This window comes from Thermobia domestica, chromosome 12 (genome assembly GCF_964235325.1).
Source record: "Thermobia domestica chromosome 12, izTheDome1.hap1.1, whole genome shotgun sequence".
Lineage (NCBI taxonomy): Eukaryota > Metazoa > Arthropoda > Insecta > Zygentoma > Lepismatidae > Thermobia > Thermobia domestica.
Window position 1 is genome coordinate 148880639 of NC_137465.1, and position 17319 is coordinate 148897957.

Sequence of the window (17319 nt, forward strand, 5' to 3'; positions counted from 1 at the left end):
ACTGAACCACTGATTGGAAAAAGGGAATAAGTACAATTTTTTTGCGATTTTAACCTGAGATAGCAGATGTGTTCCTTTAAGATAGTTACATCGTTGAGTAGAAAATAGGAATCGTTGGGCAACTCTATATGACCAATGTAGAAAACAAAATCTCTCGCTGATTAGAAAAAGGGAATAACTACGTTTCTTATTTCCTTCTTCCACTCACTATAGGATACCACCACAACTGTGAGACTGTGTGTATGTAGACAACCACTAGAGCCCTCTGCTGACGTTGCAATACTTCGCCTTGTCTTCGCATTGCACAATCTATAAAGAAATATTTGCCCCAATCAGTTACAGATGTATGTGTTTTCAGTGATACAAGTGGTGATCATACAATACCAAAAATGCAATCATACAATGACATTAATGCTTTTCAGTCTGATCGTGTCATAACGGTTTACCAGTATACAGCAATATTTGCCTGTCAGAGGTCACAGTTTTTACCATGTGACCGAAATTTTGTTATAATCAAACGAGAACTCAAACGACACAATCGCATTTATTTACCAGCACAGTATAACCACATGATTACGAATGCAAGAAATTCTGATACTCCATTTCAGGTTTACGAAGGTGTCAATGAAGAAATCTTAGATTTTAAACATTGATGGTAACCGTTTTACAAGAAATCTTCAGGTAGCATGGTGGACAAAACAGTGAAATTCCAAGTACGTAAATAAAGACACTGTTTATAAAGCAGAATCTGTAGGTTATGTGCAAGCTCATAAGTTTATCAATGGACTAAGAACTGATATTTTTCGATTACCCAAAAGTAATGTCACAAACGTTCCACTGCCAACGTCAAAGGCATACGATTAGCAAGTCCCGATCAATCAGAAAAAGATCAACGATTCTTCACAAATCATCAAATGCATACCTGACCAACACAAAAAGTTTTATAGGATGATTTGTTCATGGAAAATCACTGGCCAAGAAACTGTAGAAGACGAAGATGCAGACGGATAGGACCCTATGTAAAGTCATTCTATTTTGACAACGTATTTTGCTACGTATTTTGTTCAGCTGTCTATTGTATGACTTTTCTTGCTGTAGGAATAATATGCTTTTTTTTAAAAAAAAAAAAAAAAAAAAAAAGAACGGTGACAATAAAATTGTTAGAAGCCTAACATGCGTGATAGTTCGGATACATATGTCCAAGATTAACATACAACATTGTATTCAGCATGTATATTTTCATAGCTTTCTATCATAAACTGCACATTACATATCCTACTCACAATTACAATTGCGTCCAACTCTAATTGATTGGAAAAAGGGAATATTTTTTCCATTTTTAAGCTTATCTGACCAATTGCAGTGCTGCAATACAAGATTCTTCTTCTTGTCTTAGTGTTTGTTAGTTCTTTTGCTACAAGTAATCAATTATACACTTTTTGCAACAAATACAAACAACGCCTCGGGAAGGTTTTTTAGCGTTTTTGAAAACTTAGGTCTGATTCACTTATTCCCTTTTTCCAATCAATGATTCAACTATTTTCGTCCTTGCCTTTTCCTTCTACTGGTGGTTCATAGTGGTAGCAGAGCATTGTTATTTTTCACCATGACACTCCCACCCCTCCACCTCAATACTGCAACGCCCTTCTTCTGTCCCGATCTGCGTAACTCAGCGTCACTGAGCCGGATACGCTTCAAATTGGGCGCCATTTCTCAAGCGCTATATTTGGTTACTGTTGCCTTCAGCTTATATGAATTGGCCGTTACAGATAATAGTTTGCTAAACACTATTTTCACAGAAAATTCTGTATTTCTTTTTTAAAACAATCTTATTTATTATATCACAAAAATGACTTCAGTGTCAATGAAGCAGACCTTGAAGAGAAAGCAGACGAAAGCTCTTCTGAGAAAGAGACCAAACCCAGAGACAGAACATATAAACTGAAGCTGGATTTGACTGAAACTGTTATGATTGCTCAGATATACAATGTAAGCGAAAGGGCTGCGGCACATATAACATCAGCTGTGCTTCAGGTAGCTTTAAAGGCTGAAATTATAACTTTTCAACAATCTAGCAACATACCTCTGCTTTAATTGTGGACAAGAGCAAAATAAGGCATGCGAATCTTAAAGTTGCTCAAAATTTAAAAGAAAGTTCTAGAAATGATGATCCAATTAAAAGCCTATACTTTGATGGTCAAAGGGAAGACATTAAAACACACGCAGGCATCCTTAGAGAAGAGCACTTGTGGCTGAACCTAACTCTCAATACGTTGGTGACGTGACACCATCTTCTGGCTCTGGCCATGACGAGACCACGGCTATTTTCGAGTACATCATAAACCAAATCGAAGGTGGCTTTGATGAAGTTGAGGTTCTTCGATGTGATGGAACAAACACTAGCACTGGTTGGAAGGGAGATATTCGTCGAAAATTAAAGGAACTAACAGACTATTTGTCTCTTGCAATTTAATGAACTGCCTTTCCGAGCTCTCTTCACGAATATTGGCACTAATTCAAGCCCCTATTCTTACACAGGTCCCACAGCTTCAAAACTATCTGACTGTGAAAAGATTCCAATGGTGTCATTCAAACCAATAACATGTGACTTACCTCATCATAGTCAGAAGAGCTCAGAAAACTCAGTAAAGACCTGAGATACTTATCTCAAGTCTTCCATTGCTAATGGTCCTTGTCACGTCTTCGAGAACATTCACAGGTCTAGATACTTACCAAATGAATACTAGGCTGTAATCCGTTCATCCATTCAGACGAATGCATTTCTCGCACTCCCAGAGAATGTTCTTTTCACCATGATGACTGATGGTCTACTTGCTGTCCGACAAGATGCATTACATAAGATTCTTAGTGCTCGAAAACACGAAGCAGAGAATCTTCATAACACTATTAGATATAACATCAATCCCGGACTAAATTTTGAGGCGAAAGATTACACTGAAATGATCTTTTGGGAAAGCACTGATGTTTCAATAACTGCACAACCAGTTCTAACGACGGTATCAAACAAATAGCTCATGGACGAACTTTCACTTTCTGTCAACACTGTGCCAGAATAGTCCTCCACCGTCTATCCATGTCACACGATGGCAGTAGAACGGATAGTGAAATTAGTCACTGAAGCAGCATCTCGAGTATGTGGTAGTGATGCTAGGGACGGGATGATCAGGTCAACCTTACTTTCTAAGCAAGCTGTGTCTAAATTATAATCAAACTCCCAATTTGTGACAATTTTTCCTGACAATGACGAATTGGATTAGTTCATCCGTCCCTATATATGGTTGGTTGGTTGGGTAGGGCTGGCGCAAGAGCCCTAGGTGCAGCCACCTCCACGGGGTAGACTCTGGGACGCTTGGACATGTTATATGACCAGGTGAGCGAGGACCTGCACAACCGCTTAAATGTACTGAATTTGCCCCATTTCTTGGCCCCTGAGGAGGCATTCCTATCCCCCAAGGGCACATAACTGGCATTCTTATACTTGAATGTCAGTTTTCTAATTAACTGACATGTATTTAACCAAAAAATGTTTACTTTAATAAAATTCATGAAGAACTTTGGTATTTTTTGTAATTTTCAGTGAAATTTTGAAACTTTGAGGCAATAGTTCTCACAGAAGATATTATCTGATTTGAAAAAAGATCTATAACTGTAATGTCCATGTGGGTGGGCCACTTTTGCCAGGTATTACATGTCGTTCCGAAAAAAAAAGTGGTAAAACGCTGCACCCTAGGGCCTACTCAACACTGATGCTCGACATGGGGAAGCCCTTCTTAGAATGAGAGTCACTGTGCAAGCGATGGATAAACGTGACGATTGGATTCTGGCGGATGATCTGTTTGAAAGATGTATTGATCTGGATGCTCTGGATGTTTCTGACTATAGATTGTAAGTAGATGCTGTAAAGGTGTATAAGCATACTTAGGAGGAATGGAAAGACTGACATCAATGTGTATGGTTTCCAAGAAGGTGTGATGCTGAGTTGTCCACTTGTTATCTATATACCGGGAGCGAAAATCTTCAAGATGTCGAGTGATTTGAAGAAAGGTCAGCTTATCATACAAAAGCGAGTAAGGCTAGACAAAGTGATGCGGTAGGCAAGACGTAATACATGACGTTCGATTATAAGAAGCCGCTTATAAAATTCATCCCAAGCGCTAACGCAGGCAGCGTGGCCATGTGTCAGACAGGGGCGGAAAAACGCTTTATACGTATTTAACAGTGTGTCAACGTGTAATCCCCAGGTAGTACCGACAAGACGCTTTAATAAATTTAAGCGGTTTTGGGACTCCTCTTTGATAGAAAAAGGTGAGGTTTCCAGGATAATTTAGCATCAAAGATCACTCCCAGATATTTAGCGGTAGTACTTGCATGGATGGGTACACCTTCAACTTTAATATTAAGCAGAGATGGATTACGTCTCACCCAAATGTGTTTCCTATGCGGAAGGATGACTAGCGCCTGGGTTTTGTCACAGTTTAACTTCAGTTGCCACCGACTACACCAGTTGCTGAAAGCATCAATAGCCCGTTGCAAATGGGTATTGATTTGATGCATGATTTTACAGCAAGCGAGCAGTGCTATATCATCAACAAAGGTGAAAGTGTAAATCGGTTCTGGCATAACAGGTAGATCACTAACAAATAGAATATATAATAAAGACGATAAAGCTAAACCTTGTGGGACGCCAGTGCAGGGACAGATTGGAAACGATACACTGTTATTTATTGAAATATAAGCAAAACGGTTGGTGAGAAAATGGTAAACCATCCGAAGATAGGCCGTAGGAAGACGAAAAAATGTAATTTATAGATGAGACCATTGTGCCAAACTCTATCAAATGCTTTTTTGAGGTCGAAGAGAAGTAAGCAGGAAGGTGTTGTTTTATTATAATGATTCGTGAGAATAATGACTAGAAGTAAGAGATTGTCGAGGAGGCTGTGATTAGGTCGAAAACTAGCTTGGTGCGTAGGCAGATCATGAATTGACAAGTGGTGATGAAGTCTGCGAACGATTATACGTTCAAATATTTTGCCTAGCGTTGACGTCAGTTGAATTGGCCTGTATGATCCTGGGTTTGACTTTTCTTTATGTGGCTTAAGAAACATGAGAACCTTGGAAAACTTCCAATCGGGTGGGTAATAGCCGGTTCGGAGAACGAAATTATACAGTGATGCCAAAATGTGGCATAAAAGAGCTGGATCTTCCTTAATGTGACAGTAAGTAATACGATCGAAGCCAGGTGCAGTGTTCTTTTTGTGGCGTAGGACCTCGGTAATGTCTAGTGGAGTTATAGGTGCTGTCAAAGGATTCTTATCGTCCAGAGTATGATCCATACTTATTCACAGGTACCCATTATGAGGGTTGCTGTACTTCGCAACACGTTGATAGAGATTGGACCTGTCTCGAAAGGAGATTTCTGGTGTAAAGGTGGTTTGAAAAAATCGGGCGAAAGCATTAGCTTCCTCTGTATCTGTGGTCAAGGCAGTATTGTTCTCGATTAGTGGATAATGAGATGCACTGGTTTTCCCAATAAGACGATTGAAATGTTTCCAGTAACCTGCTGGATGGCTTCCTGTAGCTAAAGTGTTAACAGTTCTGATCCAGTTACGTTTTTTATACGCTCGGATGTAATTTTGCACCATACGAAGATATTGGCGATGAAGTCGTAGGGTGACAGCATCACGAGTGCGTAGGTACTCCTTGTATGCAGTCCGGGCTAAAAAATTGAAAGAAAGGTACTGAGGAGGTAATTTAGGCCTGTAGAGATTTCAGGTGGTGACAAGAATGGAGAGTGCACTGGCGGTTTGAATGCTCGTAGTGAGTTGGCCTAGCGTAGCGTCAAATGATGGGATATTGGTTGGAAGTGGAACATCAGCTAGCATATTCGTTAGTTCCGTTCGGTACTCTATCCAATTAACTCGGTCAAAATTTGGCAGGGTTCAAAGAGCTCCCGGTTGTGGTTTGTTGGTGGTACGAAAGTGTAAGTCCACTTTGATAGGACCATGGTCACTATCTATTAAATCAAGAACAGTGATTTCGAGATACGGCATGATACTAGAAGATGCAATGACCACATCAGGAGTTTTATTCGAAGATGGACGGGTTGTTCTAGATATAGCGCAGATTTCACTGTTCGTATGTGAATTAATAAAATTAGAAAATGCACGTTTCTCAGCATCATTTCTGCTATGGTAGTTGATATCAGCCATGATAATATAGTAGCGGAAGGTAGTATCCAGATGAGTGAAGAAGGAAGTTGGTATGCGAACATGTGGACGAATGTATATGGTAGCTATAATGATTGATCTAGCTTTAAAGTAAATAGTAACGATATTATGTTCCGGAAGAGGTTCAGAAAAGTTGTAAGTAATGATTCGACTGGGTAGTTTATGTTGGGTCCCTATAGCCATTCCGCCGTTTGCTCGTTGCCCTGAAGGGCCATCATGGCGGATGAAATCATAACCTGGAAAATAGACAGAGTGCTTCGGTGTCAGGAAAGTCTCATTCAATAGAAAACTATGTACCTGATGTTCGCGTAAAAAAGCGGTAAGAAGATCTTTCCTGGTACATAATGACTGGATATTTAGGTAGAGTAACGTTATAAGAAGGCTCCTATCCATGATGAAAAATGATTAAACTTGGGTTGTGACGGGATTGATTTGAAAATGGACAGTCTGATCGGAATAAGTCGCTTTGACATCGAGATGATAGAGCACTTTGGTCGTATGGATGACTTGACTGACCATGTGTGCTCGCAAGAACGGATGGATATTTTGAAGCGTGAGACTGAAAAAAGGAATCATATCCTCAACAGTAACTGGCTCACGCAGAGAATTATGTGGAGGCATTGGAGCATCGGGAGTGCGTAAAGGCACAACTAGTTCCTGTTTCGTAGGCTCACTGGAGGTTTGGCCTTGCACTTATAGCTAAGTAGGGTGCGTTTTTTACAACTACTACATTGTGGCGGTGCTGTTTCATCAGGACAAACTTTAGTGAAGTGAGTTTGACCACAGTAACCGCACTTAGAATTGTTAGAACAGTTAGCTATCAGGTGTTGATTATAAACCTGGCACTTTTCACAACGGATCGGGACTGACGGAGGTGTACGAGAAGGCTCTACCTTATGACCGGCGTTTGAAAATGTAAGCTCCATGCTGTAACAAGTGATCAATGGCCTGTTGTTTGCTTGTCAGAACTCGAAGTAAGTAGGGCCTGTATTGTTGTGGATTCGGATGCATTTTTGAATGCTGACTCCTTCAGCTGTAAGCTCCTCTTCGACCTCTGTGTCTGTTATCTTGGGATCGACACCCTTGATGACCACAGATAATAATGGTGGTTTCCTTGGTGTTGGACCTTGTGCCTGACTTTTTGGTTGCAGGACAGAAATGTTTGCATTTTTTTCCAAAAATTTCGAAGGAGGCCTTGTTACGGACATGGCGATGAAAATCTGGATTTTTCGATTTCAGTATGACACCATTGTTCGTGAAGCGAATTTCGGCTATTTCCAGGCATGGAACCTATTTGACAAGTTGTTGGAAAATATGCTTCGAGGTTTTTAATTTGGTGTCAAAATTGGTTAGGAGAAAATTGTAGATCGAAGTGGTCGAAAGCTGAGGAGGAGGAGCGGTTGGATTGCTAACAGAGGGTTGCGTGTCCATAATCAGATCCTGTTCGTCATCGGCATCGGCAAGATTGGCGGCCTCAGGAGTAGACCCAGAACGGGGGCGCTTGTCAACAGATTGATCAGAGTTGTCAGATTCCCGCCTGGTGCGCCTACGCTGATCTCTAGGGTGAGAGACCACAGGTTGTAGCCGGTGCATCGGGCCAACGGCCCTATAAAAAAGATGGAGATGAAGACAAAGGTACAGGTGATGGTCGGAACCAGTTAGCAAGAAATAAAGTGAAATGAGAACAGATGAAATGAGAACAAAGATACAGGTTTTAACTCTCCAAAAGGCGTATAATCCTTTTGTCGACCCTATAAAAAGCGTACTTGCACCGATCTCAGAAATACGTGTTGCAATACTTCTTCATCGGAAGGTGAAATAACTGCTTTAAGACAGTCTTAACCCAAAGTAAGTATGTGAACACCAAGCACGTCGCCTTAGAGCATATCAAAAATACGTCGTTACTGGCTGTGAGTATTTGCATTGTTTTTATTGGCTGGTACGAGCAAAGCTTTGTGAAATATATTTCACATTTGTGGAAAGTAACTAAACACGTTCTATGTTTTCTGTAATCAGTCACAATAATATTGTTGTAAACCTTTGAATCATCTGACAACAGTTACACAGAGAGCAGTGCTTTCATCTGTTTTCTTTATCTGTTATTCTTGTGTCTTAGCACGTATGAACAGAAGATGACAGAACTCTTGCCTATGTAACTCTTGTCAGACGATTTACAGGTTTACAACAATATTATTGTGACCGATTACAGAAAACATAGAGCATTATTCCATACTTGTCATAAGTGCCAAATATACTTCGCAAAGCCTTGCTTATATTAAACGATAAATATCAAAGAAAATTCTCCCAGATAGTAAAAAAGTTATTTTTCATATGCCCGGATAGCGATGTGCTTGCTGCTGAATTAACACACAAGTAACACGCTAAAGTGGTAGTCATTTTGTGTTGTTTTAACACCTCATTTTTTACAGTGCAGTATGTAGAACGTTAGGTTTGTTTTGCTGGGTTACATTTTTGTCCATATCTATACATTTTTGAAGGAAGTGGAAGGTGGAGGACAATCCCAAAAATATATGTTTTTTTTTTTTCATTAAATCAAGAATTTTCAAGTAAAAATTCTGGCTGAACTCTTGTGGCGCGCGGTCATATATACGGCTAACTTTGCCAGCAATATTTTCCCTCACCCTTTGGGGATCCTATGGTACAATTTGTACCATACGCATTTTTCATGGTACATGCGTTATTTCTCTTCTAATTGAGCTTTTTGAGTTTTTTTTTTCAAGTCCAGAGGCCTTGTAGAAGACATTATGTACGGTTTCAGACCTTCCTGCGTCCAGACATAGGAGGTGATGACGTCATAAGTCAAAAATTTATTTTCTCATTTACTAAGCCTATGTTCAATATTTTTTGGCGGGCTTATTTTTCCACGTAGAAGATTGAAATTTTGCACAAACATTCAGTCCACCGAATAGTATTTACCAGATTTTTTGTTTCGATGTCAGTGCTAAAACAAGGGGGGAAACCAAACCAGAGGGGCAAAGGGGTGAAAAAAGGGATAGTTTTACCCCCAAAATCCCGTTTTTCGTCATTTTCTCGCCTCCCATACATGATGGGGACACGTGAGTCATACCGTCTGAAAGGCAGTTCTATTCTGAAGAGTAATGACGGTCGAATCATTGTTCTAGGGTAATTACGGACGTCTCAGGGATTTTTTGAAAAATATACTTCTATATAGGGAAAAATGGGACATGGTGGGTATATTTTTTGGCGGGCTTACTTTTGCACCTAAAAGTTTGAAATTGTGCACAAACATTCAGCCCACCCAGTAGTATTTATCAGATTTTTTTCAGATCTCTGCATTAAAACAGGGGGGCCCAGAGGGGTAAAATTTGAAAAAAGGGATTTTTAGACAAAAATCCCGTTTTTTGTCATTTTGCCGCCTCACATACATGATGGGGACACGTGAGTCATACCGTCTGAAAGGCAATTCCATTCTGAAGAGAATGACGGTCGAATTATTATTCTAGGGTAATTAGGGACGTCTCAGTGATGTTTTTTTCAAAATATACTTCTGTATAGGGTAACATGGGGAATTTTCTGAATTTTTTGGCGGGCTTATTTTTGCACCTAGAAGTTTGAAATTGTGCACAAACATTCAGTCCACCGAATAGTATTTAACAGATTTTTTTTTCAGATTTCTGCGTTAAACCAGGGGGGGGGGGTCCAGAAGGGCTAAAAGTTGAAAAAAGGGAAATTTAGACCCAAAAATCCCTTTTTTCTGGAATTTCCCGCCTTTGATACATGATGGAGACATGTGAATGATACCGCCTGAAAGGCAGTTCTATTCAGAAGAGAATATGGGCGACACATGTCCCTAGGGTAATTAGGGATGTCTCAGGAAATTTTTAACCTGAGATCATAGTGTTGTGTGGTAATTTGGGGCATTGTGGGAAATTTTGATAAAATTTCTCTCTCCCTTACTATTCAAGATAGAAACTTGAAATTTGGCACACACATTTAGTATACCAAGTACTATTTATCAGATTTTTTTAGATGGCTACGTTCACACAGGGGGGTCCAGGGGGGGCAAAGTTCGAGAAAAAAATTCCCTCCGAAACTTTCACTTTGACATTTTTCCCGCTTCTGGTATATGGTATGAGCATGCAAGTGATACCATTTGAAAGCCAGCTTTATCCTGAAGAGAATGAGGTATGAACCATGATCCTAGGATAAATAGTGACGATACAGTAGCTGCTTGACTGAAAGTCTAAAAAGTAGCCCAAGAAGCCAGGATCCGGAAAGGGTTTTAACACCTCATTTTTTACAGTGCAGTATGTAGAACGTTAGGTTTGTTTTGCTGGGTTACATTTTTGTCCATATCTATACATTTTTGAAGGAAGTGGAAGGTGGAGGACAATCCCAAAAATATATGGTTTTTTTTTTTTCATTAAATCAAGAATTTTCAAGTAAAAATTCTGGCCGAACTGCTTGTGGCGCGCGGTCATATATACGGCTAACTTTGCCAGCAATATTTTCCCTCAGTGCTTTTATATTTTTAAATATACTCATCGCTCGTTATAACAGACAAAAAGGAGGTAATGGATATGTTAAGCATGACGTATTTCCATTTCCACTGCTATTTGATGTTTATTTGTTTCCGATGGGTTTCCAAAAATGATGTATATATTGAAACATACAATGGTTATGTTTTGTATTGACTTATAAGTATTATAATGAAAGAGAGAATTAAAATTTTTGTTTAAGTTTCTGAAAGGGAAAGCTTTGAAGAGGAAATAGATCAAAGATAAGTAAAAGAGGGGAACATATGTATATGAAAAGAAGGTGAAACATACACTTGTCCATGCTTTCTTTATCTAGCAGACATATTATTTGGAACCAAAAATGCGAGTATTAGATCTTTGCACTAAGGACAAGAGCGGAAGTGACGAAACCACTTGACTCATCCATAGAGGTGTGACATTACGGATTTTCCTTAAGTTCTGACACTAAATATGGTACGTAGTTAATATCAACAATTACATTACGAAACAAAGAGGAATAATACAGTACTGTACATTTAATCAAGAACACCATAAAATGTGAGAGTGTAAAATACCTGTAAACTGTAAATATAAACTATGATACGGTAAATTCAAGGATTTTCAAACTGAATGAGCTTCTGTGGTGGATTTTGTACGTTCCTTCTGATATCCTTTAAATTAATGTCTAAAATACGAAGAATGAGTATAACGCAAAACAAGCCGATAAACAGAAAGATATTAAGTTATAACTAATATTATTTGGCTATTTTCATTTAGAGAAAAAACAGTTGAAAATAGCGCTGATGATCGTTGGAAGGGGAAGGGGTTGTCTCAGCCAGTTTAAGAAGACCGCTGAGAAATTTAGAGCCCACGAAGAAAATTTTTCTAGAGAGACCTATGAAATTTATGTGCCGCCCGGATTGGTAGAAGAACTTCCTAATATTACTATGAAAGGTAATTCCATGCTACATTAACACCAATGCTGGAAATTGAGGCAGCGACATTTATAGGAAATATATAGGCAACTTAGTGTTTTCGAAATTTTGGTGCTGGACGAAAATAAAGAAGATTGAAAAGTGTCTAATCTCGTAATCTATTTAACACTATACAAAACACGCATGTCAGTTTAAGCAGTAAGCTTCTCTAACGTTATATAAATCAGATATATTTATTGCCCCCTGCAGGATTTCTTGCAAGGAAAATTCTTAGTCCTATGTTTCGTGATTTAAAAAAAAAAGTTTATTTGTGACATTTTGACATCTTAGTCTCAGCTAGAGATAGGGGAAAGAATAGAACCTGAGAAAAAGTCACCCAGGACCTAATTTGTAACCTAGTGTGACTAGAAAAAAAAATATTCAAAACGGTCCGCCACCGTACTTCAATCTGCAACACATAGTAGATCAACTCAAAGAAATAGAGCCAATTTCCGAGTTGTTTTTTTTTTCTTGTTGAAACAGAGGTGTGCAAATTCAATATTGGCCAAAATGGAGTTGTATATAATTTACTTACAAAGACATTGGCAACCAGTATTACACAAAAAGATACATTTTTATATGACAAACGCAGAAACCAGTATTCTTCAGAATAAATGACTATACTGATTTGTAATTTAATCATTGAATAGTTTACTGATCAAAATTTAGTTTTCACGTGATATATTGAGTAAAGATGTGACTTTCAAAAATCAGAAAGTCTAACAAAATTTAGTTTGTTTGGAACTTAATGTTCCTTTTCAGCAGCGAATCTAAGAAAACTTTCGTATACGTTCAAAGATAAAAGAGAAGAAAGAAAATGGAAAAAAGATAAATTTACTTTAAGAAAGTATAAGAGTAGGATTGTCAACAAAACATTCTGACTAATTGAAATTGTCCTTATTTGAGAGAAAAATTTGAGAAACACCGTCTTAATGAATCTACAGGTAATGTTGCTAAGAAAATGAGATTTTTGTTATATAAGTGATTGTAATGGCAAGGCAGTTGTAAGACACCATTATTTCAATCTTACTCTGCGATGAAGATGAGTACACTGGCTTTGCGTCTTCATTTCTAATGATGAAACTTTCGTTGAGGGAAATACAATATTTATATAGTCTGTGAAGCTAATTATCAATAGCACAACTATCTTTAAGCTTTAATCTGTAATTTACAGCAATAGTCATAAATATGTTCCTGTTTCATAAATTTTGTACGATACCATTAACGTTAAAGGAATTCTTTTAAAAGGTCTTACTGGTAAAAAGTTTTCGCTTTTGTGTGTTTTAACTTACAATTCTAAAACCTCTTCTTTTTCAGACGCATTCTTCTGGGTCGGAAACACGCAGAGGCCTTCACCAGATGGCTACATAGTTCCTTATCCGGAGGATCACAAGGGGGGGTAAGTCAATCAAAAATAAAAAAAAAAATCGTTAGTTGAACATCTAGTTACTAGGCTCTATGTGTCATGAATAATAATGATGATAATAAAAGTGTCGTGAAACAATTGATTAAGTGAAGGTGGCGGGAGAGAAAAGGAAAAGCCCAAAAGAGTAATGAACATGATATTCTTTACCGTAAGTTTACATAATCTGATAGCGAGACCAGATAATTCTTCCTCACATATAATAACTTGCAGGTTTGAGAGGATTTAGGGCATGTGATTCACACAAAAAAATCATATAAATTGTTAATATAAAGTTAACATATAAAATTTTACAACTAATTAATCGTATTTTGTTAAATTTATCACAATACAAAAAAAAACTCATTGTATATATTTGATTATTTCTTTGTTCGTTTGAGTTTTTACACACAAGAAATCAGTCATGAGGATAGTATGTGTCACGAACATCTATACAACTAATCGGATATTGACCAAACTTAACGTGGAGGTAGACTTCGACTTGCTTAATATATGTGTGAAATATTTTTTCGTTTGCGTCTTATAGTGTCCACGAGCGAGAATAGGAATCTGAAGTTACATTTTTAAATTCGAGATCAGACAAGGAATATATCAATTCTCAAGTCCCGCGTGGGCAAAAATTAATTTACCCAAGTTTTTAGATCTCGAACACAGTTTAAGTGTTACATGGTTGAATACAATGAAGAAGAACATTTATCACTGTTTATAGATATTTGCAAGTCATTACGCAATATACTCCAACAAGAATTATCGTTTAAATGTTGTTATTATCACACTGTTCGTGGACTTCTCGCGATCTAGAATTCTGATAACTTCTAGATGGAATTAAGGGAAACATCAGGACATAAAAATTTAAACATAAATTTACAAAATTAGACAAAAAAAATCGAGACGAGACGAGATAAGTCTTTCGAGTATCGAGACAAGATGAAAAGGAATTCCTCGAGAATCGAGACAGAATTCTACAAGACGAGACGAGAATTACTTATTTCTTGTCTCAACTTGTGTCACGGGCGTTTCTTTTGTTCTTAAGTTACTGTTCACCAATGTTGGGATTTTGAATTATTGAAAAGAAAATTAATTTGATATTTACAAGAATTAGAAATACATGGAACTAGCCTGTTAATCTTTAATTTAAGACTTAACTTGTTAAAAGTTAAGCAAATGCAGAGTGGACCTGATTCAATCAATGAAAAATCATTGGAAGGTGATTTTTTTCCACAATCAGAAAACTAATTACTGGTTAAAAGAAAAATATTTGTTGCAGAAATTAACGAACTGAACTCATAAAGGTAACTAACGTCCTAGCCACACTGACCGTGAGATAAGATCAGCGAAGCCAAGCAATGCCGGTTTGGTCCGATCCTTCGTACTCACTAGATGTTATTGATATTGTGGAGTTCACCCAGCATCGTGAGGACAATTGGGACGCTACTTGAAAGGAAGAAGTAAGGAATTTCGGTTTAGAAAGGTAACATCAAGAGACAGGGGATTTGCAGATAGCACATCACCCCAAAGACATGAATGCTACAAGTCGACTGATTGGCCCTGGGTCCCTAAGGACTGTTGCGTCAGGAAGAGTAGTAGAATTCATAAGGAAGGCTTCTACTTAGTCATCCACTATACTAGTACCTACTCCTTTTTTAAAAGAAGTGTAAAATACCAACACATTAAAAAACAAAAACTCAACATGAATAAAATTGGCATTATTGACAAGTATATTTATGTATTCAGGATTATAGAAGGAAACATGAGAACAATAAATCTTATTTACAATTGCCACTCTTTTTTACGTGAAACAATTTTCGCTGAAAATTGTGAATATTATTTTGAATAATATTTTGAGTATTGTGAACAGTATATATGGGTGATAATGGCATTTCTTTGTATGCAATATCCTTTTCTACCAATAGATAGTGGCCACGGTCCTTTCACCTTAATATGACATTTCCCTCGTGATGAGATGTTTATTTCTCTTCATTTCTTTCAACTAAAAAGCTTATATAAATGTTTGTATTGAAGTGGAAACAAAATATTCAACAGACAGTGGCGAAATAACGAAGAATATGAATTTCTCCTGGTTAATAAGAAAAATCTAACTTTTGAATAGGAATTGCATGCTCATTAGTGGTGAATACATAACAGGAACACATATATAAAAACATCACGTACGCACGCTTGTTCATGTTTTATTTTTTCTTACTTTTTTTGTGCGTGTGTGTTTTTTCTTGATCTGATCACTGTCTGTTCCCATAGCAATGAAAGGAATATTTATTAAGTCGTCTATTCAATACCTCTGGATTATTTCTTTCTCTGTTGTTTTCCTTCCTAGAAAAGTTATTTGGCTCTTACAGCAAACAGTCTTTTGTATAACTTTCTATCAAAGAGATATTGCATTGAATTTCCATTTCGTAAAAGGAAAAAGTGCAAACGTCTCAAGGTCTCGTATTTCGTATTATGTATTACGTTCAATGGACAACGTCCATTGTATATACAAAAATGTTATTGAAAAGGTTAATTGAAAAAGGAAAAATATATTTTTTAAAAATATATGTAATATATTTTATATGTAGCTTGAATTTATCAAGTCTCTGTTAAAATAACGTGAGCTGTAGGGTAAAAATTTGTTGGTCAGTTTTAGGGATTAGGAGTTGGATTTCTGGGCTGTCGTTATCTAAGGCCATTTAGTCCGTCACGTATATGAAGGATGACGTCCCTCGGCGAGCACACTATCCGATGAAAGGGGAGGAAAAAAGGATTGGGAAAGGAAGGAAGCTGCCTGGGACCATTATTTAAGGTACCATCCCGGCATTTGCCTGGTGTGAATGAGGGGAAACTCAGGAAAGCCTCACTCGAGATGGCTGGCCTGAAAATACTAACTTATTATACTTTTTTGAAGCTCGCGCCATGTGGACTTTGTGGTGGACAAACGCCGTGTTTGTGGGTTTTCTCGGGGTTGTCCGTTTCCTCCCACTTTCTTTATTCCACCATTTTACTCATCTCTCATCATCGATGTCTCCTTTAGCCTCACCGGCATAACGTGGGACGTAAAACCCAAGGACTTAATTTCATTTCATTTTATACTTTTTGACCGAGTGTCCCAACCGGGAATCGAACCCGGGACCTCTCGCACCAAAGGTGAGAACGTTAGCGACTACACCACGCGGGGCCAATTGTTGGCCATTATTGTCTTTAATAATTCAATCATCACTAACTAGCTGGTCGGTTACCAAAACTGAAAAGTATTCATACATTACTACATCCGTTACATAATCATTATTCTTTTCATGAATGTTCGTTAATATATTCTTCTTCCTTTCTACTTTTCTTCAACCATATTTACTGTATGTAGCATATTTCATAATACATTTTTATCACAAACATAAGAGATAGAGGTGCTGTATTTGTTAGATAGTAGAACATTATGACACAAAGTATAGTACCTTCGACCTTTATATGATTTAAGTAGTTCTTTTTCTTCACGAATTCTTTTCAATAATTATAAGTACAGTGAATGACAAAAGTTCTTTCCGTTTGGTAAAATTTATTTTGGGAATAACAATGAACGTAGAACGGTGATATGGCTGAAACGTACAAAATTTACGTTCTTTTTAATTCACTGAAAACTGTACTCAAATTGTCCTTCCATTCTGAAGTTATTTACGAAACTAACTTTATCAAACGGAACGAAATTTTGTCGCAGACTGTACTTTTATTACAACATTAATTGAGTGCATTTTTTCATTATAACTGTGAGCTGTAACCATCCGTGATATACAGATCGTTATCACTTTTTTTAGTTTAACGTATCATGATTATCCTCCGAGGCTATATGGGACGATGATGATAATGAATGACCTGCTAAAATGAACAAAGTGAGAGGAAACGGCAGAAATTCCAGAAACATACATGAAGAAATTTTGCTCACTACAAAACGCACTTGGTGTGAGTTGAGATCGAACCAAGGGGAAGCCACACACAAGAGAAGAACCAGAGAGCCCAATTCCAATATTATCAAAATATTGGAAACATCTGAAGAAAATGTAACATGGCGAGAGATCGCCGTTAGCCTGCAGAATAACTCTGATTTGCCGTGAAACAATGACATATATTATTAATAATCCATGATTCCCCTCTCCCAAGAGGAATATTGTACCATTTCTCACGCAGAACAA

General features: G+C 37.6%; 1 protein-coding gene across 3 annotated transcripts in view; it reads left to right on the forward strand.

The window, feature by feature from the left end:
* The window catches only part of LOC145666729 (protein Skeletor, isoforms B/C), a 463368-nt gene that overhangs the window by 239111 nt on the left and 206938 nt on the right, over positions 1-17319 (forward strand). For all 3 annotated transcript variants that reach the window (XM_081734256.1, XM_081734257.1, XM_081734258.1), the window contains one exon: positions 13039-13120. In XM_081734256.1, the coding sequence (XP_081590382.1) occupies positions 13039-13120 (82 nt within the window). The remainder of the gene's footprint in view (positions 1-13038; positions 13121-17319) is intronic.